At 44.1% G+C, this 25,882-nt stretch overlaps 1 protein-coding gene across 1 annotated transcript in view; it reads right to left on the minus strand.

Annotated features, from left to right (window-relative positions):
- The window catches only part of cntn3a.1 (contactin 3a, tandem duplicate 1), a 91,611-nt gene that overhangs the window by 42,823 nt on the left and 22,906 nt on the right, over positions 1-25,882 (minus strand). Inside the window, exons 5-8 of the mRNA XM_016233155.1 lie at positions 11,563-11,658; positions 2,909-3,112; positions 2,704-2,806; positions 2,365-2,549 (exon numbers count right to left, since the gene is read on the minus strand). Coding sequence (XP_016088641.1) covers positions 2,365-2,549; positions 2,704-2,806; positions 2,909-3,112; positions 11,563-11,658 — 588 coding nt within the window. The remainder of the gene's footprint in view (positions 1-2,364; positions 2,550-2,703; positions 2,807-2,908; positions 3,113-11,562; positions 11,659-25,882) is intronic.

A 25,882-nucleotide genomic window follows, 5' to 3' on the forward strand; every position in this document is an offset into this window, starting at 1 on the left:
GCCGACAGGAAACATCGATGTAGTACAGTATTGTTTCTGTCTGCAATAGCCCTACTGTGTTGTAACATGGTGTGGTATATGGGCAACTCTGGTAACGCTGCCCTCTCATTCATTGATCTGCTAACCGCTATGTTATGCTCACGTGTTCTGATAATAATAGCTTTCTAGGACTAAACATTATTTGGATAAATATAATATATATATTTTTTAAATATCTACTGTTAGACCTACCTGAAAAACTAAAAAGCTATTTATTTCATTCGAAGGCCTGTCGCTATTTTTTATTTGTGCTATCATTATTAATTTCTTTATTTGTTCTTATTTATTTACTGACTGCTTACTTGTCATTTTTTATTCAATTCAAAGTTTGAAATCAAACTATCTCGTGCTACTGCACCAAAATTACCCCACTGTAAAATTTAAAAAACACTGAGTGAGCAAAAATTTGTGATATAGCTGGTTATAATGGTAATTAAATAATGTTTACATATGTATAAAATCCTACATTAAAATCTGTCATATAAATTGGCCTCTTCAGTAGAAATTAGCCTACTGACTGCCACCATTGATGGACACATTTTTTTAATAATATTAAAATATCAGTATGACATTATTGTCAGGGTTTTCCGGGTAGAGGATGGAGCGAGGACTCAGTATTGCAGAAAATGGCTTTTAATGACAATAAAAATAAACAAAACAGCAACAAAAACTACCCCGAGGGGGAAAAACAGGCTGGCAAGGCAAGGCAAGACAAGGCAAGGCAAGGCAGGATCTGGACACATCCAGGGATTGACGAAGACATCCAGGGGGAAATAACGACAACGAACGGACGCAGGACTGCAAACACAAGGAGAATAAATGGAGAGCAAATGAGGAGGGTAACGAGGGAGCACATGTGGGGCAAATTAACTAATAATCAGGTAACAAGATGGGAGGGGTCAAGACAATTGACATGAGCACATGGCACACCGAATCAAAGACAAAAAGCCATGTGCTCACACAAAACAAAGCACATGGCCAGCAAAACAAATCACAAGCCATGTGCTAGAACAAGAGACACGAACACGCAGCTAATGAGAAAACTCATAAGCCACGTGTTCACACAAGACAACAAGAAAAGCACGCGGCTAAACACAAACCGCGTGCTTCACAAAACACAACACACGTGGACAGAAGAGCGCACGGCCGAGCGAACTCGAGACCGCACGCTCCCACAACAGACAGAACATGGAGCGCGAGTGTCCGGACCCCGACACGAAACCGAAACTCAAGACATGAGTGCCGGGATCTGAACACCACGCTCCAACATGAAACAGTACACGCAGACGAGAGCGCACGGCTCGAGCACACTCGAAGCCGCACGCTCACATGAAAACAATGACATGACGCGAGTGTCAGGGCTCTGTCACAAAACCATGAATTACACTAGACCGAAGTGACAGAACCCTGACAATTATATTCTGCAGTTCTTCCCTGTTGTATCGAATATCTATACTTTTCAAATTTCAAACAATATCATATCGAAGTTAGAAATTCAAATATTGTGACAAAATTAATTTTGTAGGGTGCCACAAGTTTGTTAAAATTTCCAAAGGGTGCCGCGACTAAAAAAAGGTTGGGAAACACTGCTCTAGAGGACGCAGCGTCTCGTTCCCTATTCTCAGGGAACCATGGTTACATGCGTAACCTGAGACGTTTACATGTCACAATTCTGGTTTTATATCTTGACTTTTTTTCTCAGAATTCTGAGTTTGTATCTCACAATTCAGTTTTTTTAACCATGTTATAAACATAAATGTAATTGTAACATTTTGTCTCACAAATCTCGCTTTCCTCTCAAAATTGGCAGTTTATATCTTGTATTTCTGTTTATTTCTCACAATTCTGAGATATCTCACAATTCAGACTTTTTTCTTGCAATTCTGTGGTTATATCTCAAAATTCCCGCAAATCAGTCAAGATGTAAACTCAGAATAGCTAGAAAAAAGCCTGAAATGTGAGATAAAATTAGCAATTACCTTTTATATATTTTTTTCATCTCATGGCGGGATTAAACTAAAACTAAAAACTAAAACATAATAGTCAATAAAAATATATGCAGTACATGTGTTTAGGAACAAAAAACAATAAAAAATGACAAAAACAACAACATTTCTAAAACTAGCTAAAATGAAAAGAGAAAATATAAAAAAATTAAACTAAATAAAATAACAAAATTTTTGTTAGAATCTAAATAAAATTACACTGGCTTGCACTTCCATGCAAACAGCGTTCATACAGGTTTGGACGATTTTTAAATTTGGCTGAAATTTTCCTTCAAGAGAAAAGTACATTTATTTAATCTCTGAAATATTTCTGCCCTACCGTAGAAGGAGAGACGCCCCTTCACTGTGTTTTTGCCTCTGGAGTTCTCAGCTGTGCATTCATATTGTCCTGCGTCTTCCTGTTGGAAATAAGGGATCTCCAACACTCCACTGGATTTGCCAACATCCACTTTTCTGGGAAAAGGAACTCCGTCTGGTCTTCTCCAGGTGATCGAAGGTACTGGACTGAAAGCAAAATGTAAAGTTGATTGTTTACTGAGCTGTTTCCCTTTAAATAAGAATAGTCTATAGTATAAACTCGAAAAGAAACCCAGTGTCTCAGTAATTGTTAGCATGTGATATTGTATAAGCAGGCTCAAGTATCAGTTGTAATATTTACTTTCCCAAAGCGAAGCACTCCAGTTTGACTGTCAATCCTTTGGCAACAGCCAAAACTTCTGAAAATTGGACCTCAATTTTGGGTTCATATTCTCCCATAATGCCTGAAACACAGAAAAAGAGTAATTATTTCCTATTAAAACCCTACGTTTAAAACCACAAAAGAGTCATCTTTATGAGCTGAATACATATGGTAAGACCATCACCATCATTGCGGAGTACGAGTGATGTAGGAGGTCCCTGCACTCTGCTTTGTGTCACAGTGTTAGTCACGACACAGGTGTAGTTTCCCACGTCTGAGGGCTCCACTTTAGCGATGTACAGGTTGCCTGTTTTCTGTGACACAAAGCGCCGCATGTCTTGCTTCACGAATGAGGGATATTCATTGAAGATCCAGGAAAAGGTCAACTCTGTCGAAAAGACAAGAGGTGAAACTTGCTGTACTGCACCACACGCTTTGAAGTTTTCAAAAACTTAAGTGAATTTAATACTAATCCATTTCAGAAACCCAGTGATGTGAGTAAACAGAATCACAAAGCCTTGAGCATGGCTTTCATTGTATAGTCATGGCCAAAAGTTTTGGTAGTGACATAAATGTTGTGTTTTGCAAAGTTTGCTGCTTAAGTTGTTGTGGTGTTCATTCACATTGTTTCTAGATTATTGTGTGGAGTGATCAGATGCATTTTAAATAATTGCTAAATGCTTCATTGGCCAAAAAAATGAACTTTTCACAAAAAAACTAATTTCACTGTTTTTTGATCCTGACACAAAATGACCAGCTAACATTAATTGATTAGTCATATCAGCAGCACATGTGAAAGTGTGAATGAGTACTAGTCAGGTAAAATTACTATCATAAGAATTAGATTGTAAGAGCAGACTGATTGCTATAAAAGGAGGGAAGAACGCTTCCAATCATTGTGTTCTTGTTAGCAATGGTTACCTCCAAAGAAACACCTGCAGCCATCATCGCTTTGCATCAAAATGGCCTCACATGCAAGGAAATTGCTACAAAGAATATTGCACTTGAAAGGATCATTTACCGGATCATCAAGAACTTCAAGGAGAGAGGTTCGACTGCAGTGAAGAAGTCTTCAGGACGTCCCAGAGTGTGCAGCAAGCGCCAGGACCGTCTCCTCCAGGAGTCAGCTACGGAATCATGTGACCAGCAGTGCAGAGCTTCTGTCATCAAGGACAGACAGAAATTCTGCAGGAAGTACAAGGATTAGACAGCAGAAGACTGGTGCAAAGTTATTTTCTCTGATGAAGCTCCCTTCTGACTGTTTGGGACATCTGGAAAATGTATTATTCAGAGTAGAAAAGGTGAACGCTACCATGAGTCCTGTGTTGTGCCAACAGTGAAGCATCCTGAGACCATCCATGTGTGGGGTTTATTTTCAACCAAGGAAGTGGGCTCTCTCATAATTCTGCCCAAAAACATGAATAAAGAATGGTATCAAAACGTCCTGCAAGTGCAACTTCTTCCAAAGTCCATGAGCAATTTGGTGATGATCCGTGCATTTTCCAGCATGATGGAGCACCATGTCACAAAGCAAGTGTGATAAAGAAGTGGCTCGAAGATCATTACATTGAAATTTTGGATCCGTGGCCATGCAACTCCCCGGCTCTCAATCCCATAGAGAACCTGTGGTCAGTCCTCAAAAGGCAAGTGGTCAAGCAGAAGCCCACAAATTGTGATCAACTCCGAGAACTCCGCCATCAGTCAGGATTTGGCCCAGAAGCTAATATCCAGCATACCCGAGCGAATTGCAGAGGTTATTCTGCAATATAATAATTTATTATTATGAAGAACAAGGGTCAACACTGTAAATATTGACTCATTATATTTTTTGCCAATAAAACCCTTTAAAACTTATGATATGCTTATCATTGTTTTTCAGTATACAATAGCAACATGTGGAAAAATAATCTACAAATACTGAAGCAGCAAACTTTGCAAAACACAAAATTTATGTCACTGCCAAAACTTTTGGCCATGACTGTAGATGGTAAATTGGTAACTCTTTTCAAAAAGGTTCCATTTGTTAATGCTAGTTACATACAGCTATCTCTCTATCTATCTATCTATCTATCTATCTATCTGTCCTATAGTTATCCATCCATCTATTCATCATATATTCATCCAAACAAAAGTTAACTTTTAACATAATTGTAATAATATATTAACGAGGAAACAGTCCATCAGTACAAAAAGATCTGATCTTTGCCCAATAATTCAGGTTATGTCCTGTTTTTTTTTCTCTGATGGGTCCACAAAAAAACAAAACAATTTATTTTAGCCTTCGGTAAGTTTTAAAAGGTTTGGCTCCATTAAAGCAATAAGGTCTGATGTGTTCAGCCCAACCCTAAACACAGTAATCAAGACAGCAGGGGACAGTGGAGCACAACACTAATGTAGCACAGCTGTGCTAACTACTTTTCATTTCAGGCAGAGCTTTTTGATGAGAAGTGACAGAGTAGCTGAGAATAAACGTCTCGGATACGTACGTATCCCTCGTTCCCTGATGGAGGGAACGGAGACTTTATGTCGTGACGACATAGGGGGTTCACTTGGGAGCCCCAATCCTCTCTGACTTTAAGAGAAAACGCCAATGAAATTTGGCTGGTGTATTTTGCACACCTGAGCCACTCCCCTTTCATACGGGTATAAATAGGCGACAGGTGCATCCACTCTTCAGGTTTTATACCGAGGAGCCGAGAACTTGTCCCTGGCAACCAGCGATGGTTCGGGTTTGTGGCATGGGGACATAACGTCTCCGTTCCCTCCATCAGGGAACGAGGGATACGTACGTATCCCTCGTTCCCTGATGGAGGGAACGGAGACTTTATGTCGGGACGACATAGGGGGGTCACTTGGGAGCCCCAATCCTCTCTGACTTTAAGAGAAAACGCCAATGAAATTTGGCTGGCGTATTTTGCACACCTGAGCCCCTCCCCTTTCATACGGGTATAAATAGGCGACAGGTGCATCCACTCTTCAGGTTTTATACCGAGGAGCCGAGAACTTGTCCCTGGCAACCAGCGATGGTTCGGGTTTGTGGCATGGGGACATAACGTCTCCGTTCCCTCCATCAGGGAATGAGGGTTACGTACATAACCAAGACGTTCCCTATCTGTCGGTCACTACGAGTTATGATGTGACGACATAGGGGGTCCATGGAAAGCGCCACAACCAGAACCCCGTCACAACCTTGTAGCCCTGCAAATGTTGACAATCAGCCATGTGCCAGACAAGTGCTACGAGAGGGTCGTAACCTTCCCAATGCCCCAGCGCAAATTCGCTGACCTTGGAGCCCGTAGGGACCAAAGGTGAGTACATCACTGCTAGAGATAGCCAAGCCGCTGTTCCTACCACAGAAAATATTTTCTTAAGAGAAGGGATTTCGACCTTTGTGAAAGGTGCTTCATGCTTTTCCTGTTTGTTGTTTACAGCTTGGCATTAACAATGGGGAAGCGAGCCTTCCGGAGAAGGGAGCGATGGAGACCACATCCTGCCTGTAGGTGAGGTATCATGTGGAGACACTGATATGGACTGACCCAGGCCTGGGGCAGTACTACATATGGAATGGGTCTCTGAGGCAGGTTCTACCTAGGAGTAGGGACGAATGGCTGCCAGCAGAGACTGACAGAGTGGTCTGTCAAAGGGAAGACATGGGTTAACCGAGATGGAAACCTTACCGTGGAAGAATACACATATGGGATCGCCCGCAGGGAATCAAGCCATATGGACGCCTAGCCCAGTAAAGGGGCTGACCAGAACCCAGGGCAAGCTAACAGCGATACTGGGTCTGGCGTCAGACTGCTCCGCCCTGGGTTCGCCGTCCGTGGAACTTACTGGAGGAGGAAAAGGCGCTCCTATCCACGGGCGAGGGGGAATGGCGCAGCAAGCGTGACACCGGCCGGCTCTTCCCGCCACTTACCTGTTACCCAGCACACGGGAAGAAACCGCAGCTCTACAAATGTCTGCCAGAGAGGCGCTGTGCGCCAGTTCATAGGAGGAGGCAACACTCCGTGTGGAGTGAGCCCTCACGCCCAGGGGGCATGGCTCGCCTTGGGATTGGTACACCAAGACGATGGCATCCACTATCCAGTGGGCCAACCTCTGCTTGGAGACAGCCTTCCCTTTCTGCTGACCTCTGTAGCAGACAAAGAGCTGCTCAGAGCTTCTGAAACACCGGGTGCGGTCCACGTATATGTGCAACGCTCTTATGGGACACAGCAATGCCAAGGCTGGATCTGCCTCCTCCGAGGCAGTGCTTGCAGGTTCCCCACCTGATCGCGAAAAGGCGTTGCGGCAACCCTGGGCACGTATCCAGGCCGTGGTCTCAGGACAATGTGAGAGTAGGCCGGCCCGAACACAAGGCACCCTTCGCTCAGCGAAAATGCTTGGAGGTCCCCGACCCTCTTGAAGGAAGTGAGCACGGTCAGGTGTGCTGTCTTAGCAGACAGGAACTTAAGCTCAACAGATTTGATAAAATCTGTAAAAATGCATTTCTCTCTAAAGGCGCGTCCAATGAGGAGATGGTGAGTCAGGATCGTCATCTTTGCGATACGAATTCAGAAAACACTAATTTATTAATAAATAATTCAAATATCTCTTTACTATTTCCCCCGACACATTCATGGTAATTACTTTTGCTGGGGCTTTGCGGCACGCTTTAGCCTATTACGTGCGTTTTTTGCTGTCATGTGCAAGGATATGTTTGCAGATTCTGCACTGCACATACCAATTGCCGTGGTAATCAAATCAAAACGCTTCCAAAATGCAGCTTTTCCCGAAGCATTGGGAACTTTTAGTAACTCCCCATGCTCCAACTTCTCCCTGATGCTCTGCATGGTCAGCTGTCACCTGTATGCTAATGCGTGCGTATATGCGTTGCGTATTGCATAGGCTATGTATAATATGCCTATACATAATATAATCAATATCACAATATTTCATACAGTAGCCTATGTGTGCTCTGCGCGTATATGGGCACAATAAAAGGAGAGAAGCTAAATGAGCCCAAGTCCGACCCGAGCCCGATCTGTAAAAAAAAAAAAAATGGCCCGAGCCCGGCCCGAATGTACCTGACGGCCTCTACTCTGAAGGCCAGCCAGGACAGTAGAGAGATCCCAGGAGGGCACCAGGGTTGGCCTAGGAGGATTTAACCTTCTGGCACCCCTCAGGAACCTGACGATGAGATTGTGCTTTCCCAGGGACCAGCAGTCCACCTTTTTTATGATGTGCTGCGATAGCAGCCACATACACTTTCAAGGTAGAGGGTGACAGCCTACTCTCCAACCTTTCGTGCAGGAAAGAAAGCACTACTCCAATCATGCATCTTCTGGGGTCTTCTCGGCGGCAAGGACATCAGTTCACGAACAGACTCCACTTCAGAGCATAGGCTTGCCTCGTTGAGGGTGCTCTAGCCTGAGTGATCGTGTTTACCACCGCCGGTAGCAGATCACTAAGATCTGGACGCAGGTGTCATATGGTGCCGAGCCCCTCTGAGGGATGGGCCAGGGAAGGGCTGTCGCGAGGACCATGAGTTCCAAAAACCAGGTCCGAGTGGGCCAGTAAGGCGCAACCAGCAAGACGTGTTCCTCGTCCTCCCTGACCTTGCACAGTGTCTTTGCGAGAAGGCTCACTGGGGGAAACGCATACTTGTGTAGAGCCCGAGGCCAGTTGTGTGCCAGTGCGTCCATTCCCCAGGGAATGTGAGCTGTCGTGAGAGTGTGTCGGCTGCACGATTGAGCTCCCCCGGAATGTGGACGGCATGCAGAGACTTGAGCCGCGTCTGACTCCAGAGGAGGAGATGATGGGCAAGCTGTGACATGCAACGTGAATGTAGACCTCCCTGTCGGTTGATGTACGACACGGCTGCAGTGTTGTCCGTGCGTACCAACACGTGCTTGTCCTGTAGCAGTGGCTGGAACTGCTGTAAGGCAAGATGCACTGCCAACAGCTCTAGGCAACTGATGTGCCAAATCAGTCAAGGCCCCGTCCAGAGCCCTGAGGCTGCCTGCCCATTGCATGTAGTGCCTCAGCCCGTACTGGAGGCATCTGTCGTGACAATGACATGCCGGGACAGATGCGTGGAGAGGCAACCTGTCCCCGAGCCGTGATCTCTTGGGTGCTGGTGATAGGGGGTGTCGTGGGCGAGAGTGAGGAGGCAGCACGTCGCTCACTGTCAGCCCACTGTGCCTTGACGCTGTCTCAGCATGGGGTGGAGACACTCTGGAGGACACGGGGGGGGCGACCTCGGTGACGGGCAGACTGAGGCGGGGCATGTGACGGAACAGTGGCAGATGGAGGATCATGTCTTGGATGCTGCCGAACAGGCCAGCCTGTGAGATGAGAGCATCAAGAAAACGAATTTTGTCAACATCTCTCATCTCAGCAAGGTTGAGCCAGAGATGGCGCTCTTGAGCCACTAACGTGGACATTGCCTTGCCGAGGGACCGCGTCGTGACTTTCGTTGCCCGGAGGGCGAAGTCAGTCGCCGAGCGCTGCGCCTGCATCAACCCCAGGTCGGTACTACCCTCGTGCATTTGTTTTAGTGCCTTGGCTTGGTGGCCCAGCAGGATAGCCATGGCATGCAGGGCAGAGGCGGCTTGGCCCGCAGCACTGTAAGCTTTGACAGCGAGAGCCGGCATCAGCTTACAGACTTTGGCGGCGTTTTGCAGGCACATGTGCACCGCAACTGCTCTCTCCACCTGGGGAATGTCAACGTACCCCAGATGAGCGGCTTCTGGCCGAAAAAGGGGACGTCCATGACTTTGTCAGCTCCTCATGCACCTCCAGGAAAAAAGGCAGGATGCAGTTGTGAACTGCGCCCCGAGAAACCAATCATCCAGCCGCGAGGGCTCGGGACTGGGCGGTGTGTTCACCTCCAGCCCGATGTTCATGGCTGCCCGGGCAAGCATGGTCGTCAGCTCCGGGTCCGATTTGGCGGTGGCGACAACACCCGAGGGGGGCAGCCCCACCGAATCTTCATCCTCGGAGGACAATAGCCCATCCCCCGATTCTCCGGCGGCGCACCGAATGAAATGCTGGGACTGTCACGAGCCAGGCCAGCAAAATTACTCGACCCGTACGGGACATTCGCTGCGGGAGGAGTGAGAGGTCCGGGGGGACGTGCCAAGCAGAGAAGCTCTCACTGTGACCCTCAGATCTCCCAGAGCTCCAGCTGGCGGTCCCCTACTCGTGGCAGGGAAACTGGGACGGGTATAGACAAAGGGTACTGCTCCATTCCCAGTGAGGAGAGAGAGGCGAGATCGCAGTGAAGCCATCCTCATGCGCTCGCAATGAACGAATGCACGAATGCAGCTTCAGCATATTGGATGCCCAGACACTGAAGACAACGATCGTGTCCATCAACAGAGGACAGGAAAAGACCGCAACCAAGAAAACATGGACGGAACGACATCTTTAAAAAAAAAGCTAACCGACCGCTCTTTTAGAGAAACTGCTCTTTCAGTTGAAGTGCTTAGGGGAATCGCTGATGACAGGGACACCGCTGTTTGCTCCCAAGTGAACCCTCTATGTCGTCACGACATAACTCGTAGTGACCGACAGATAGGGAACCGCTTTTATACTTAAACATCCAAAGCATGTTGTGTGTTTTTAATATGTTGAAAACATTACCCTACATTTGACATCTTAAACACATTTTCTTATAGTGAAATGACACTGCTTATAAGCTCTCACTTTTCAGTAAATAAACGCTGTTGTGCTTATTTTGCGCATCAATGTAATAACCTTTCCTGTGACCCTTTTGAAAGTGCCCTGTTTTTTCTGAGTTCAACATGTTCTGTTCTTAAAAATGTCAACAGTCCAAGTGATGACAAAAAAAGTCTATTAAGCAGTCTGTTCAGGGTTTCTTAAGTGTGGCCACTCATTGAGTTAACAGCAAAGAGCAAATACAAAAAAGTTTGCCTTGCATAACATTTAACTTGTGCTCTGTAGTGTGCCACTTATGGGCACTAAATCAACAGCGGAAAAGGAGATAATATGTGTTTATGCTGTTATATGGGCAGTGAGGTTGAAAAGCCTTTATACTGTGAGCAAATTACAGAGGACCATAATTGCTGGTTGGGGGATGGTTAATAGGAACAAACAGTAGAAGCTGCCTAGAGCAAAGTCTCTCTGAACAGGTAACATCTGCACATATGATAACTCACATGAGGCACAGCATAAAGCTCACGAATGAGAATATTGTTAAACATATTGAATTATCGTTGATCTTGATTTTTTCTTTGTCATTCTAATAAAGACCAGATATAGATTGATACTGTATGTCCTGTGTAGGGTTGCAAGAAAGACTATCCCAGTAGATAGACTGGCATATTGGCAGATATTGTGTTTCATTTTCTATCATCACGTAGAATTATATCATACACATAAGGGGTAATGTACAGTCAGTCAGTTATTATCATAAAATACACTGATGCACCAGGCCTTATAACCACAAAGGGTTTTATTTAGCAATAATGACAGGATGGATGTTCATTACACAGCTACTTAAATAAATAAATGGGCATAAAAAAATAATTTGTTTTGAAATTATTTATTGTGTGAAAAGAAATAGACGAGTAAATAATACAAAATACATGAATACTGTATAACAGTAGCACACCTATGTAAAAAATCGGTTGCCTGTTGCAATTTAGTGGTCATTGAAGTTTAGACTGAAAAATCTCACAACTTACTAATCAGAATTAATCATTCTAAAGAGCCATGTAATGCCAAATGCCAAGGTGGAGCCATGTCCACCTTTTTTCTCTCTCAATATCACCATTGACCATTAAAAAAACTAAATTAGTCGGCCAGCAAATAGACAATAAAACGCCTCACCTCCCATATGTGCTGGAGGGCCACAGAGAAGAACCACACCTTGTCCCTCTCTGACGTTCACTGGACTTCTCCTCTGGGTTTTAAACTCCTCCAGATCTATTAGAAAAATAAATGTCAGACAGAAAAGAAAGAAATAAGCAATATTGGTAATATTTAACGATGTAATCTAGACACCGTTTATACCCTCATTAATAACAATGGCTTGTTTGATGGACTGAGTACACTTTCCCTTAATAACAATTACATTTAATGACATTGTATACTGTTTTAAACAAATAGAAAATAATGCAGTTTGGAGTCTAGATCCAACAAAATCAGTTAATACAAAACGTCTCTAGGTTACGTATGCAACCATGGTTCCCCGAGGGAACGAGACGCTGCGTCGAGATTCGCTTTGGGAATGCCCTTGCATGACCGCGTTCTGAAGTACGTGTCAAATCAGTTCAATGGAGCAGCGAGACGTCACGAGCGGGGTGATGTAAGCACCAGAAAGCATAAAAGCGCATCCGGCAGAGCGCAAACAAGCTTCGATGAAGTAGCGCCTGCAGGGATGCAGGGAGTATGGCAAAGAGACGCAGCGTCTCGTTCCCTTGGGGAACCATGGTTACATACATAACCTAGAGACGTTCCCCTTCAGGAACTCGAGCTGCGTCGAGATTCGCTTTGGGAACGAGAATACCCACTGTGCCATGCTACCAAGTCCCTGCCTGTGTGTGTATCTTTCGAGCACATCACAAAGAGAGAACTTGGGAACCTGGGGTAGATGCCAGGTGTAGGTTGTAAAAGGGGACAAAAGTGTGCAGAGAGGACCAGCCCGCCGCAGCACAAATATCCTGCAAAGCCACACCCAAGTTGAAAGCCTTGGAGGCCGCCATACTCCTGGTCGAGTGCGCTCTGACCCCCATAGGCAACGGGAGGCCAGAGGACTCGTAAGCTAGTGAGATGGCCTCGACCACCCACCTACTCATAATCTGCTTGGTCGCCGGAGATCCTTTCTTTGGCGGACCAAAGCAAACAAAAAGCTGATCTGCCTTACACCATGGGGCAGCTCTGTGTGCGTAAGCGTCCAGTGCTCGAACTGGACAGAGCAGATTAAGCCTTTCTTGGCCTACTTCCTGGAATGGAGGAGGACAGAATGCCTGCAGTACTATGGGCCCTGGCGAAGAAGTGGGCACCTTAGGGACATACCCGGCCCTCGGGTAAAGGAATGCCCTCACCATGCCTGGAGCAAACTCCAGGCCCGAAACAGAAAGTGCTTGAAGATCCCCGATCCTTTTCAGTGAGGAAATAGCGAGGAGAAAGATAGTCTTGAGCGTGAGCAACTTGACCGACACTTCTTCTAAGGGTTCAAAGGGAGCATTGCATAAGCCCTCCAGAACCACATCCAGGTCTCATGAGGGCACCTTAGAGCGCTGTACCGGCCTCAGCCTCAGGGTGCCACGGAGAAAACGAGTGATAAGTGGGTGTCTTCCCAATGATTGACCACCCAGAAGGGCGTGGTAAGCAGCTAAGGCCGCCATGTATACCTTCAGAGTGGAGGGAGATAACCCTGCGGAGATTCGCTCCTGCAGAAACTCCAGAACTGTACCAATTGGGCAGTTGACTGGGTCCTGCAGTCGCTGTCCGCATCATGAAGCGAAAAGTTTCCACTTCAAGGCGTACTGTTTCCTGGACTGGAGTATGGTCTCAACAACCTCAGTTGAGAGACCAGATGCTAGGAGCTGTGCCCCCTCAGGGGCCATGCCCACAGCTTCCATAACTCCCTCCTGATCGGAATCTCCAGCCAAGAGCCGTCGAGGAGGGACACCAGGTCCGAGAACCATACTCGGGCCGGCCAGAACGGGGCTACTCCCGGCGTACTCTCTCCAGAACTCCCGGGAGCAGAGCGATCGGGGGAAAAGCATACAGACGAAACCTCGGCCACGTCTGCACCATGGCATCCAGCGTGATGCGTGAGGGAGAACCAGAGCGGGCAGTGTGTCGTTTCCTGCGACACAAATAGATCCACTTCCGCCTGGCCAAATTCCCTCCAAATGAGCTCCACCACCTCGGGGTGGAGCCTCCATCCCCCGGGCCTCAGCCCCGTTTCTCCCACGATCTTGACACCTCAGCATGGAGATCGGGGAAAAACGGAAGGCCCCCGTCGTGAAGGCTGTGATCTGGATTCAGAAATTCTCGTCTAATTATTTTTAGGACGAGCGTCCTGTTTCTAGGCTGGCCAAACAATTTTTTATTTTGGCGAGTGCACGAAACACACCCCATAATCACGAATCACACCTAATACGCGAGGGACTGCGGTGGCTAGTCCACAGTCTCCTCTGTCTCGACACTCATCACATACACCTCCTTGGAGGAATATAGATGAAGCGTCTGGCTCTCTCTCTCTCTTTGGGGGGGTGGGAAGAAACCGCAGCGCGGGCTTCCGAACACTGAGAGAGAGCCGTGGATCTAGCGGGTGAGGACTGAGAAAAGGACGAGCCCGTCTCAGATCCCTCCGCTAAATCCACTCGCGATCCCCACGACAACAGTCTGCGCTGTGCCTCGGCAACAGCGGGACCGCGAGCCTGGCCGCTCTCATCAAACACAGCCAGGCGAGAGCGGAGCGTGCGCAGCGAGAGCAGCTCGCAGTGATGACAATCAGCTCCTCGAAAGCTGACCGTGCATGCTCCGCTCCCAAACAAACGACACACAAATCGTGTGTATCCCCCACCGCCAGATATCGTGGGCAGGGAGGAACACAGCGTTTGTAATGCTTTTCGCTCGCCATATACTTTTTCATGATTGTTTTTTATATATGCTTGTGCGGACAGACAACAGTAAATGCTCTGCCGGATGCGCTTTTATGCTTTCTGGTGCTTACATCACCCCGCTCGTGACGTCTCGCTGCTCCATTGGACTGATTTGACACGTGCTTCAGAACGCAGTCACGCAAGGGCGTTCCCAAAGCGAATCTCGACGCAGCTCGAGTTCCTGAAGGGTAACTGATATCATTATATACTTGTCTTTATCTCCTCTCCACCAGTAAGCTGGTGTGTGGTGGGCGTTCTGGCGCACTATGGCTGAAATCTTGCTTGTTTGTAGGTGACCAAATACTTATTTTACCGAGGAATTTACCAATTAATTCTTTAAAAATCCTACAATGTGATTTTCTGGATTTTTATTTCTCATTTTGTCTCTCATAGTTGAGGTATACCTATGATGAAAATTACAGGCCTCTCTCATCTTTTTAAGTGGGAGAACTTGCACAATTGCTGGCTGACTAAATACTTTTTGCCCCACTGTAAATGTAATGAATTATTATTATTATTATTATTCCATTCTAGACTTTCTTTCTGCTGTGGAAGACAAATGGAGATGTTTTGTGATATCACAAATATCGACGAATGGGACGAGACCTGGTTGAGCTGCACTAGAGAAGACAACAAGTGTTATCACTATGTTGGAGACACGCTAGCTTTCCCAAGGCAGACGAACTTAGAGTGGCTGCTTACAATCATCCGGGTTTAAATCGTGCTCAGATTGATTTGATATTGACGCAATATTTACACTGAAGCTTGCAGGCGGCTATAGTAAGGGGCATGACATTTCCCGACCAGGCACCGAGTGGTGCCAATCACAACACACACTGGCCCAGCTAACCAATCACAGCACATTTCATATTTCAGAAGGCGGCCTTCATTTAATAAAGGAACTATTCGAGCCGTTCATGCCAGACTGGGGAGAGAGGTGTTGTAATAATGTAAAATATATGAAAAATAATGTGTTTTTCGAACAACCTTGAATGAGAGCCTGTTCTAGTACACCCCCAAAACAAAATCAAGACTTTGTAAAAGAGCATAATAGGACCCCTTTAAATCATATTTGAGAGCAAGGGGGCCCCCTGGTGTTATAGAAATGTCTTGTAAGGAAAAAGAGCATAGGGGGCCCTATGCAGCTTGCATATTTTGCGTATAGGGAGGATCGGCTCTGTGAGTTGTCGTGTTTCAGAAATAACAATAAGCTCTATAAAATTAGCCCTCTGAACTGCAGAACTGAATTTATCTACTGATAATTTTGTCCTGCAGCTCTTAAATCTCATTCAGGTTTGCCCACACTCAGGTTTGCCAGTGATGCCAAATGTCATCAGTTCTTGTGAGTCTCATAACTGATCACGATGTACCAAAATTGAAAACACAAATAAAAACTGAGATTATAAAGATTCGATTTTGAGTGTCTTTGTCACAGAAAAATTATGGCTTTTGAAGACTTGGAATATAGTGTCAAGACTCACATGGAATACTTTTATGATACTATTTTGTGTTTATTTTATTTTGCTTTTTGGAGCCTGGCAGTCCATGGTCCCTATCATTCACTTTCATTGTATGATAAAGAGCAACCTGAACATCATGCCTAAAGGCTGGAATATACTACATGCCTTTAAAAATCTAAAAAGATTGACTGATTTTGTACTGTAAATAGTCTTAGAGGAAAACTGGCCATCAAACACAAAATGACTGAAGATCACAAACTACCAGACTTTAAAGTCGTTCCTTTCACAACAAACTCATGCAGAAACTTGCACCTTGGTTGACAATTGAAAACAATAATGTTCCAAAATCAGCTGAAAATATCAAACATGTTTGATCTCTGACGACTGGATGGAATGATAGTCTGAAGCTAAAAATCAGAGTCTGTGACCATCGTACACTATGCAATTTTCTATGGAATCTGTCAACTAAAATCTGCAGACTGTCTCTAACTTTCGGCAACTAGCATCAACAAAAGTCGGGGCAAAAGTTGTGTAGTGTATTCCCGTCTTAAATTATGCTTTTGTATTCAACATAATAAAGCGCATCATACAGACTTAGAACTTGTGCAAATGGTCAGAGAATTTTTAAATTTGTGTAAATTATGAAGTTGAGAATAAACAACTAAACTCCACTTTTCTTCTTCATTGTTTTAAAAACCCATGAGGATAAAGATAATGAAAAATAAACCAACAAATAAAGTAGGCTGCATACTTTCATTTGTGAGTATCTTACGCTTTATTCTGTGAAGGGGACAATGATGGAGGTTGTGTTTGCCTCACCTGCACTGAATTCAGTGAGGGGGTTGTGTCTAGAGAACAGCAAATTCAAACAGAATATGCATGAACAACACATCCACTCAAAACACCACAATCCCCACATGTCTCCACGACACAAACTATTTCGACACCATCCACAAAGCAGGGGTATGATCAGGCTTTAAAGCATGTCTCTGTAAGAGAGGGGTACTTTTTTGTGCTCCGCACGCAAGTTCCACTGAACTACCCACATCAGGAAAAGTTTTCTTCCAGAATGTTCAGTAGACAAATTTTTCAGTTCACATCATATCTCATTAAAGAGTCCTTACAAGACATTTCTATGAGGCCAAAATAAATAAACGGACAACTCTCTGCTATACATATGCAATAAAATCATCTGCACTTCGGATGCTGTACATATAAAGCATTCATCAAGAGAAAGACACACTCCACTGCCTCTAATTGGCTTCTCGGTTATCAACAATATGTTGTGTTCTATTCATTGCTCTCGGCAAAGTAAACACCGTAAGCCCTTGTGAAGCTGCAGAGACTGAATACTGTATTGAATCAAAAGTAATGAATTTGTGACCTGTAAAAGACAGGGTGACGGAAAATGCTTTTTTCTAGCATCTCCATAATAATATAATAACAATGAATTTGAGAAAACCAATAGGTTAATTGTACCAACATACTACTTCAACATTCAAATTATGTTTAATATAAAACAAATTAGCAAAAATTAAAAGCATATTTAAGTGTAATTCTGGAAATACATTAAATCAATAGTACACAGACACAGGCCAGTGCTGCTGAAGGGATGTAGGAAATTATTTTTGGAGAGTATATAAAAAAAAAATCTAATAAATGTTCATGTGAGCAATCACAAGTAAGATTTGTTAACTTTGAGGTTATATCTCTTTTAAAACCCCACAAAATGATCTGAATGTCACGGAACAGAAGGAGACCTCAAATGGAGAAACTGGTAAGCGAGACGGTATTTATTGAGCAACAGGAATAGAGTGCAGAGGAATGGAGAGTTAGGTAAGTCTCTACTATACTGGAGATGAGTCAACTTAGCTTGGTGAGCTAACAGGCTCTTTCTCCTTTTCACAGGTTTCCGAGGACATGGTTAGTAAGAGATGAAGATCGGGATCAGTAGGTGAGTATCCAACGGTGAGTCAGGTAAGTCTGTGGTAGCAACTTCAAGACCAGACAAAGGTTGGTGAGGAGTGAAGGTGGCTTTATACTGGTCTTGATTACGTGGTGACAGGTGCAAGGAATCAGAACTCAGGTGACTGTGATCGTGCAGGATGAGTGCTGGAACCTGATGAGGCTGGTGTTTCCCTGACAGTACCCGCTGCTCCATTGACGGCTCCCGACACCCGCTGCCGGCGACGAGGATGGCCACGTCCTCTGGGTGCTGGCTGGGTGGAGTTGATGGAAGACAGACAGCAGAGAGGGGACAAGTATATCGTCTTGAGGCACCCAGGACTGTTCCACTGGGCCAAAGCCCTCCCAGTCCACCAGATATTCAAGGCTGCTGCCTTGACGCCGGGAATCCAGGATGAAGTTAACTCGGTAGATGGAATCCTTGTTGGTGATCTCTGGAGGAGGAGGCACGTCTGACTCATCAGGTCCTGTGGAAGGAGGAGAGATAGGGTTAGTGTATGGTTTCAGAAGGGATATGTGAAAGGTTGGTGTAATAGGGTAGGTGGGTGGTAGGTCCAGTTGGTGCGTGACATCAGTTATCTGCCTCCTGATGGTGAATGGACCGATGAAGCGGGGACTCAGTTTAAGGCAGGGCAGCCAGAGACGGATGTCCCACGTTGATAGCCATACCTTGTCACCAGGATGGTAAGGCGGTTCAGGTATGTGGCGGGCATCAGCGTGGGCCTTATGTCTCCTGACTGCCCTCTGGAGATGGATGTGTGCTGAGTCCCAAACCCTCTTGCTCTCCCTGAACCAGTAGTCCACAGCTGGGACTTCCGAGAGCTCTCCATCCCAGGGAAATAAGGGGGGTTGGTAGCCGAAGGGGATGAGACCGGTGGAGTGCTGGCAGAGTGAGTTTTATGCGTACTCGGCCCAGGGAAGGAAGCGACTCCAGCCGTGCTGGTTCTGGTGGCAGTAACTGCGAAGGTACCTCCCAATGTCTTGAATCTTCTGCTCAGTCTGGCCGTTGGATTGTGGGTGGTATCCGGAGGTGAGACTAACGGAGACTCCTAGGAGGTGAAAGAAAGCTGAAGGCTGCAGACCTCCAGGCAGAGCAGGTTCCGTGAGTGTGGCTTGTTGAATGTCCTCATCCAGGAACCATTCAATGGGACTTACGATGAGGGCTGGAGGTGAGAATGGATTCTGGGGCTGTGTTGTCTTGCAAGGGTTGGTGGAGATGGGAAAGAGCATCAGCATGGGAATTCTGCATCCCGAGATCGGTAGGTGACTAAAATTAAAGCGAGTGAAGAAGAGCGCACAACGGGCCTGTCGAGGATTCAGACGTTTAGCATCTCGTAAGTACTCTAGATTGAGGTGGTCAGTAATGACCTGGAAAGGATGGATGGCTTCCTCCAGCCAGTGTCTCCACTCCTCCAGTGCAAGCTTGATAGCCAACAACTCACGGTTTCCGATGTCGTAGTTTTGCCCTGCCGGGGATAGCTTGCGGGAGAAGTATGCACAGGGATGTAATTTAAGAGGCTTTCCGCTATATTGAGACAGCACCGCTCCGACACCCACGGTTGATGCATCGACCTCCACGATGAACGGCTTCTGAGGATCGGGGTGAATCAGGGTGGGAGTGGTGCAGAAGGCTTCTCGCAGCTGGTCAAAGCTTCTTTGGGCCTCCAGGGGCTAGGAGAGAGTCTCAGATTTATTGCAGAGCATAGAGGTGAGTGGTGCAGTGATCATGCTGAAGGATTGGATGAAACGGCAATAGAAGTTGGCAAAACCTAGAAAGCGCTGTAATTCTTTCACTGATGAAGGTAAGTGTCAGTCACGAATGGCTTTGAGCTTGTTGTCCATCTGTACTCCTTGAGGGGAGATGACGTACCCAGGGACTGGATGGTAGTTCGGTGGAACTCACACTTCTCCAGCTTAAAGAATGTCGTCGATGTAGACAATAACGAATCGGTGGAGAAACTCACGGAACACCTCATTCATGAATCCCTGAAAGACAGCCGGAGAGTTGGCTAGCCCATACGTCATCCCCCAATACTCATAGTGGCCAGTAGGTGTGATGAAGGCCGTCTTCCATTCGTCTCCAGGGCGGATTCGAATGAGGTTGTATGCGCTCCGCAGGTCCAGTTTGGAGAAGTTGCGAGCTCCAGGAAGTTCCTTGAGGGCAGCCAGAACCAGGGGTAACGTATATGATTACTTAACAGTCTGTGAATTCATGGTCCTGTAGTCGATGCATGGTCGTAAGCCTCCATCATTTTTGCTGACGAAAAAGAAGCTTGACACAGCTGGCGAGGTGGAAGGACTGATGAAGCATTGACGGAGAGCCTCCTTGATATATTCCTCCATAGCAGCTTGCTCCAGGATGGACAGTGGATACACTCTACCTTTCGGGAGTTTAGCTCCAGGCAGCAGGTCGATTGCACAGTCCCATGGCCTATGCGGTGTTAACTTGGTGGCGGCCCGCTTACTGAAGACGTCATGGAATGCCCAGTTCTCTGGAGGTAATCAGTTTTCTCTACTGGCTCGGGGCTCTCCACACTGGTAGAACAAATAGGGATCTGAGACCTGGTAGATGGAGAGATTTGGGGCAGGCAATGATGGAAACAGTATTCACTCCACCGTAGGACCTCGTCGCTCTTCCAATCCAAGTGAGGAGAATGTTAGGTGAGCCATGGGCATCCCAGGACCTTCAGCACTAGAAATGTGAGGACTTCCTTGTGCAGGCACCCGACATGGAGCGTGATGTTAGGGGAGCGGTACCTAACCTTGCCTAGCCCAGCGGTTTTCCTTTGTGCTGAAATGGAAGCGTGAGGAGAAATGAATTGTATGGTCATACGAGATAGAGCTCTGATTTGAGCGTTCAAGTGGATGGTACTCACCGTTGGGCGGGGCGGACGAATGGGACAGGTATGGAGAAGGTGAACGCTCACTCGACAATACAGACAGAGGCCAGAGTTTATTCTTATATCACGTTCTGTGCGGGTCAGGTGGTATGAGTCGAGCTGTATCGACTCTGGTGCTGGAGCTGATGATGTGATTGAAGACGATGGAGAGAGTGGCATATCTACTTCAAAGGCAGTGAGATGTTGGGAAATACGAATAGCCTTTAAGATGAAGGTCTCAAGTCCCACAGTGTCATCATAGATCGCCATCTGTCGGCGGATGCGAGGATTCATTCCTTGCCGAAAAGCATTTACATTTAGTCATTTAGCAGACACTTTTATCCAAAGCGACTTACAAATGAGGACAATAAAAGCAGTCAAAACTAACAAAAGAGCAACAATATATACTGTAAGTGAAAATGACAAGTCTCGGTTAGCCTACGCAGTACACATAGCAAGGAGTGTATATATATATATATATATATATATATATATATATATATATATAAAATACACACACATATACACACACATACACAAAGAAAAACAAGTTGATAGAATAGAAAATATAGAAAGCTAGTGAAAAATAGAAAGCTAGTGTTTTTTTTTTAAATAAAAAAAGAAGATAAATATAGATAAAGTAGAATTAAAATAGAATAGAAAGTGCTAGAGTTAGAGGGTCAAATAAAGGTGGAACAGATGTGTTTTTAGTCGTTTCTTGAAGATGGTTAAGGACTCAGCTGCTCGGATTGATTTGGGCAGGTCATTCCACCAGGAGGGAACAGTTAATGAAAAAGTCTGTGAAAGTGATTTTGTGCCTCTTTGAGATGGCACAATAATACGCCTTTCACTTGCAGAACGCAAGCTTCTAGAGAGCACATAACTCTGAAGTAATGAAAGCAGTGAGGAAAGCGATCTCATTCCAACCACTCGAGGCCGCGAAAGTGCGAAATTGAACAGAATATTCCCACAACAAGCTGCCTCCTTGATGAAGCCGGAATAATCGATCGTGAACAGACAGTTCTGACACAGCTTGCTTGAAGACCTCCTTAAAATGATTCGTGAAAGTGTAGAGTGTTTGTGTTACAAGACTCTTGGCATTCCTGAGGGACTCCGCCCACTGCAGAGCACATCCAGTCAGGAGTGTAATCATGAAGGTGATCTTCGATCGTTCGGTGGGGAGGGCTTCGGGACTGCATTTAAAAAAAACAGAGAACACTACAACAAAAAGCCACTACAATCCATCGCCTCTCCAGAGAACATAGCGGGCCGAGCCATGGGACTGGTGGAGGCAGATGCAGCGGTAGTGAGAGGAGCAAGTGCGGCGTTGACAGCTTGAACAAAGTCCTCGAGGCTGAGTGGGTTTGGCAGCTGTGGATTCATGCTGCTGAAATCTTCTCTAGGACTGGTCTTCTGTCACGGAACAGAAGGAGACCACAAATGGAGAAACTGGTAAGTGAGATGGTAATTATTGAGGTAAGTCTCTACTATACTGGAGATAAGTCAACTTAGCTTAGTGAGCTAACAGGCTCTTTCTCCTTTTCACAGGTTTCCGAGGACGTCGTTAGCAAGAGATGAAGATCGGGATCAGCAGGTGAGTATCCAACGGTGAGTCAGGTAAGTCTGTGGTAGCAACTTCAAGACCAGACAAAGGTTGGTGAGGAGTGAAGGTGGCTTTATACTGGTCTTGATTGTGATCATGCAGGATGAGTGCTGGGACCTGACGAGGATGGTGTTTCCCTGAAACTGAGAAGTTTTAACTTAATATAATAACTTAAAATTAGAAAAACAAATTCTACTTATACTGCAATAAAATAAGCAAATTTGGTAACGTAGTTCTTGGCCACTGGAGGCCATTTTTTTTGGTTTATACATTCATAGTCATTTATAAGAGCCATAATCTTCAGATTAAACCTGCACTGCCTTAGGCATACTGAAAAATATGCAGCAGGAGAAGTATCTCTTTTGATTATTATTCAGGCCTCTCATTCAATGCACTACTAAAAAAAGCCAAATCTTTACTATAAATAGACTATGAATAAATCAGTTTCAAAGTAGATAATGTGATTTATCAGGAAGTCTTAAAAATTCAATGGAAATGTCTCAAAGTTGTCTTTAAGGGTCCAGTAAGTCGACAGGTGAAACTAGGTAACTGAAGATGTACTGATATTAAAATAATTATTTTCATGTTATGGCTAATAATATAAAAATTTGACAATTTTGTTTAAACCAATTAAAAATAATTACAAAAAATTAAATCATTCAAGGTGTTTTAGGGATCACCAAATTATATGAACATTATGAAAAATAAATAAACAAATAAATAAATACATACATATAGAAGAGATTATGTACAATGTACATTTTACAAGAAAATACTGTTTCAGTCTAAAGTTTATTACTAATTTCTGAGTGAAACTTATTTGACTATCTTTTTTTCCAGTGTGAATACAACAGATTATTGTTTTACAAGAAAATATTATTTCAGCAGTTGTAATTACACAGTCTTCAAAATTTCACATTTAATTCAATGTGTTACTTGCTGTTTCTTTGTAAAATTTGTGAAATTGAAGTAAATTTAAAGTAAAGTAAATTTAAGTACATCCTACACTAAATTTGTTTCAATGTCACTCAAATTGACACCATTTCCAAAATAAATGTAGCTTTATTCTTGGAGTCATTCTGAAGGTTAGGCTTGCAAACAATATTTTGAAACAACTTAAATTTATATCTGCACCTGGAAGAAGCTTTAGACCTTCACAGATTGTCCTCTGCTGTCGCCAGACACCAAAAATATATTGGGTTGAGTCCATGAGCTATAGTGGACCACACAGGAGATTCTCTCCAGGGTAGCAGTGGAAATGCACTGCAGCTTTAGTGATTTAACACTTGAATGGTTTAGTGTTAGATTTATCAGTCTAAAAATGTCTATTCCTCAAGTAAACATCTACCTTTAACATTCAGAGCAGTTTTAATGTAAAAAGCATGGATCGCTGTGGCTCAAATGCAATAGCCTTGTCTTTTCACTATAAACTCTTAATGATACAAAAGCATTTTCTAGTGTACCATTAAATCTCCCTCTCTTGCCCTGAGTTTTCCTCAATCCGTTCTAAGGTTGTGCACGAATCATCATGACAAAATGAATTAAAAATAACCCAATGTTACAATGTTATATATAAAAAAATATATATACATATATTACAATAAATTTAGCTCTTTCTTTTTGAAATCACTTTCAATCAACTTTATATATGTATGAATTTAATGTCACCTGAATTTGAGCTGAGACTTTAGAGGTGGGGCACCCTAAATGCCCTGTATACACAACTCCCAGCCTCCCAGTTTTTTCCTTCTTTTGAAGGTGGCAGAGTGCCATTCTGGCCCAATTTAACCCTTGGCAACAGCCCCACTTAAAAGGCATTATTTGGCAAAGTGTCTGTTACTACTATCATGGACAGAAGGAATTACAAACAGAAAGTGTATTACCTTTGTTCTTTTGTGAACCAAATATATTCTATCTCATTCAGATATTGTGTGTTTGGTGGTATTTTAAAGGCATTTTGTGATGTGCTGGGTAAATTATTTTTGTTCATGAAAGGTGCTTTCTGTTATACACAAAACGAAAAGAAAAAAAAACATTCACTCTTGTGCACAAATTGTAGTAGCTTCAGTTAGTTTTGGGTCTAGAATGTTGTGAACAAAATGCAGAACTGATTTTACATTACCATTAACAAAAAGCAACTGACTTTTGTCTTTCTTTTAAAGTCAAATGACTATTAATTTAAATTATTTCAATTAAAATTTGGAATATAAAACATTTAAATACCTGTCACATGCAATAACCATTACATTCACTGCAAATAAAAATGTGTAATTTTTACAGAAAAAGACTGGAAAAAACCCTACAGTAAAAATTATGTGCCATTTCACTGTAAAATGTGTGGTTTATGGTGAAAAACAGTAAAAGGACATTCCCAAAAGTCCCTGCATAACACATCACATATGATTTTGTTTTATTCAAATAATTTAATTTCCTCTCATTTTTGTTATCAGTAATGTACATTAGGATGTTTTGTGTCACATTTTGTTATTTAATTAAAGTTGCAGTCCTTAAGTTTTGCCTCTTTATCACCATCTCCATTTGAAACCTGCAATTGCAGTTATTTGCGGAATTATCTCCAACTGATCTCATGACGAAAATGTACCTGTGGGAACTTTTTCACAAGACGTGAAATACATACCAATAAGTACATATCACTGCAGTTTCCAACAGAAATGAACACCAGAGGCGGTAAAACAGTGACCACATGTAATAGTTTTCGTACACAGTTATGATTACAGCTCCATATGTTTTGCTTTCTGGATGTAACAAGCTTGCTCGGTAGCTCAGCCAGCACGGAATTGAACTTAGGATGCGGAATCCTTGAGTACAAATCCTGTGAAAAACATATGACTCAAGAGTAATGTGCTGAGATGAAAGATAAAAAAACAAGCTAAAACGACATGCTTGTGATTGCGTTTTTATGTCACAATCGCTTTTGTTCATACTTTCGGGTAGGTTTAGGTGTAGTGCAGATGGTACGTTATTTTAAAACGTCACGGTGCATTAGAGTTATAGTGCCACTCAATGGACATTTCCAAGTCAGAACTACAGTGACACATACAAAATGTTCCAGGGAAAAAACCAAACACTCTTTTAACGCAACTCAGTGGACATTTCACATCAAATATGTAACTAAAACATACATGGCGCTACATATATAGCGTCTTGCAAAAAAGTTCCCCCAGGTACATTTTCATCATGAGATCAAGTTGATTTATTTTCTTTATGTGGGTTGTGCATCGGCATGGCTCCTCCGCACGGATGAATCTAATGTTTTGAGGTGTGTGTGTGGGCTGTGAGTCACCACATCGGTGTGGATACTGTACTTCGAAATCACAGATTCTACGTCTTGGAAGTATTATCCAAATAATACAAGTTTCACCGGTAAAATGTCATATGAACTAAAAATTAACATGTCTTTTGTTAGTACAGTGTAATCCCACGCATCTGCAATCAGATGCACAATTGGAATATAATCTATTTTCAGTCACGTACTGTGCATGTGTTTCATTACCACCATGCACTGATTAAGACTCTATTCTCAAAATGACAAGTTTAATTATTCCAGCTGCTGTAAGAAAAGGCTACAAATGATTTTTTAGCTTCAATATAGCTCAGAAACTC

The sequence above is a fragment of the Sinocyclocheilus grahami genome, unplaced genomic scaffold (genome assembly GCF_001515645.1).
Source record: "Sinocyclocheilus grahami isolate Dianchi unplaced genomic scaffold, SAMN03320097.WGS_v1.1 scaffold426.1, whole genome shotgun sequence".
Taxonomy (NCBI): Eukaryota; Metazoa; Chordata; class Actinopteri; order Cypriniformes; family Cyprinidae; genus Sinocyclocheilus; species Sinocyclocheilus grahami.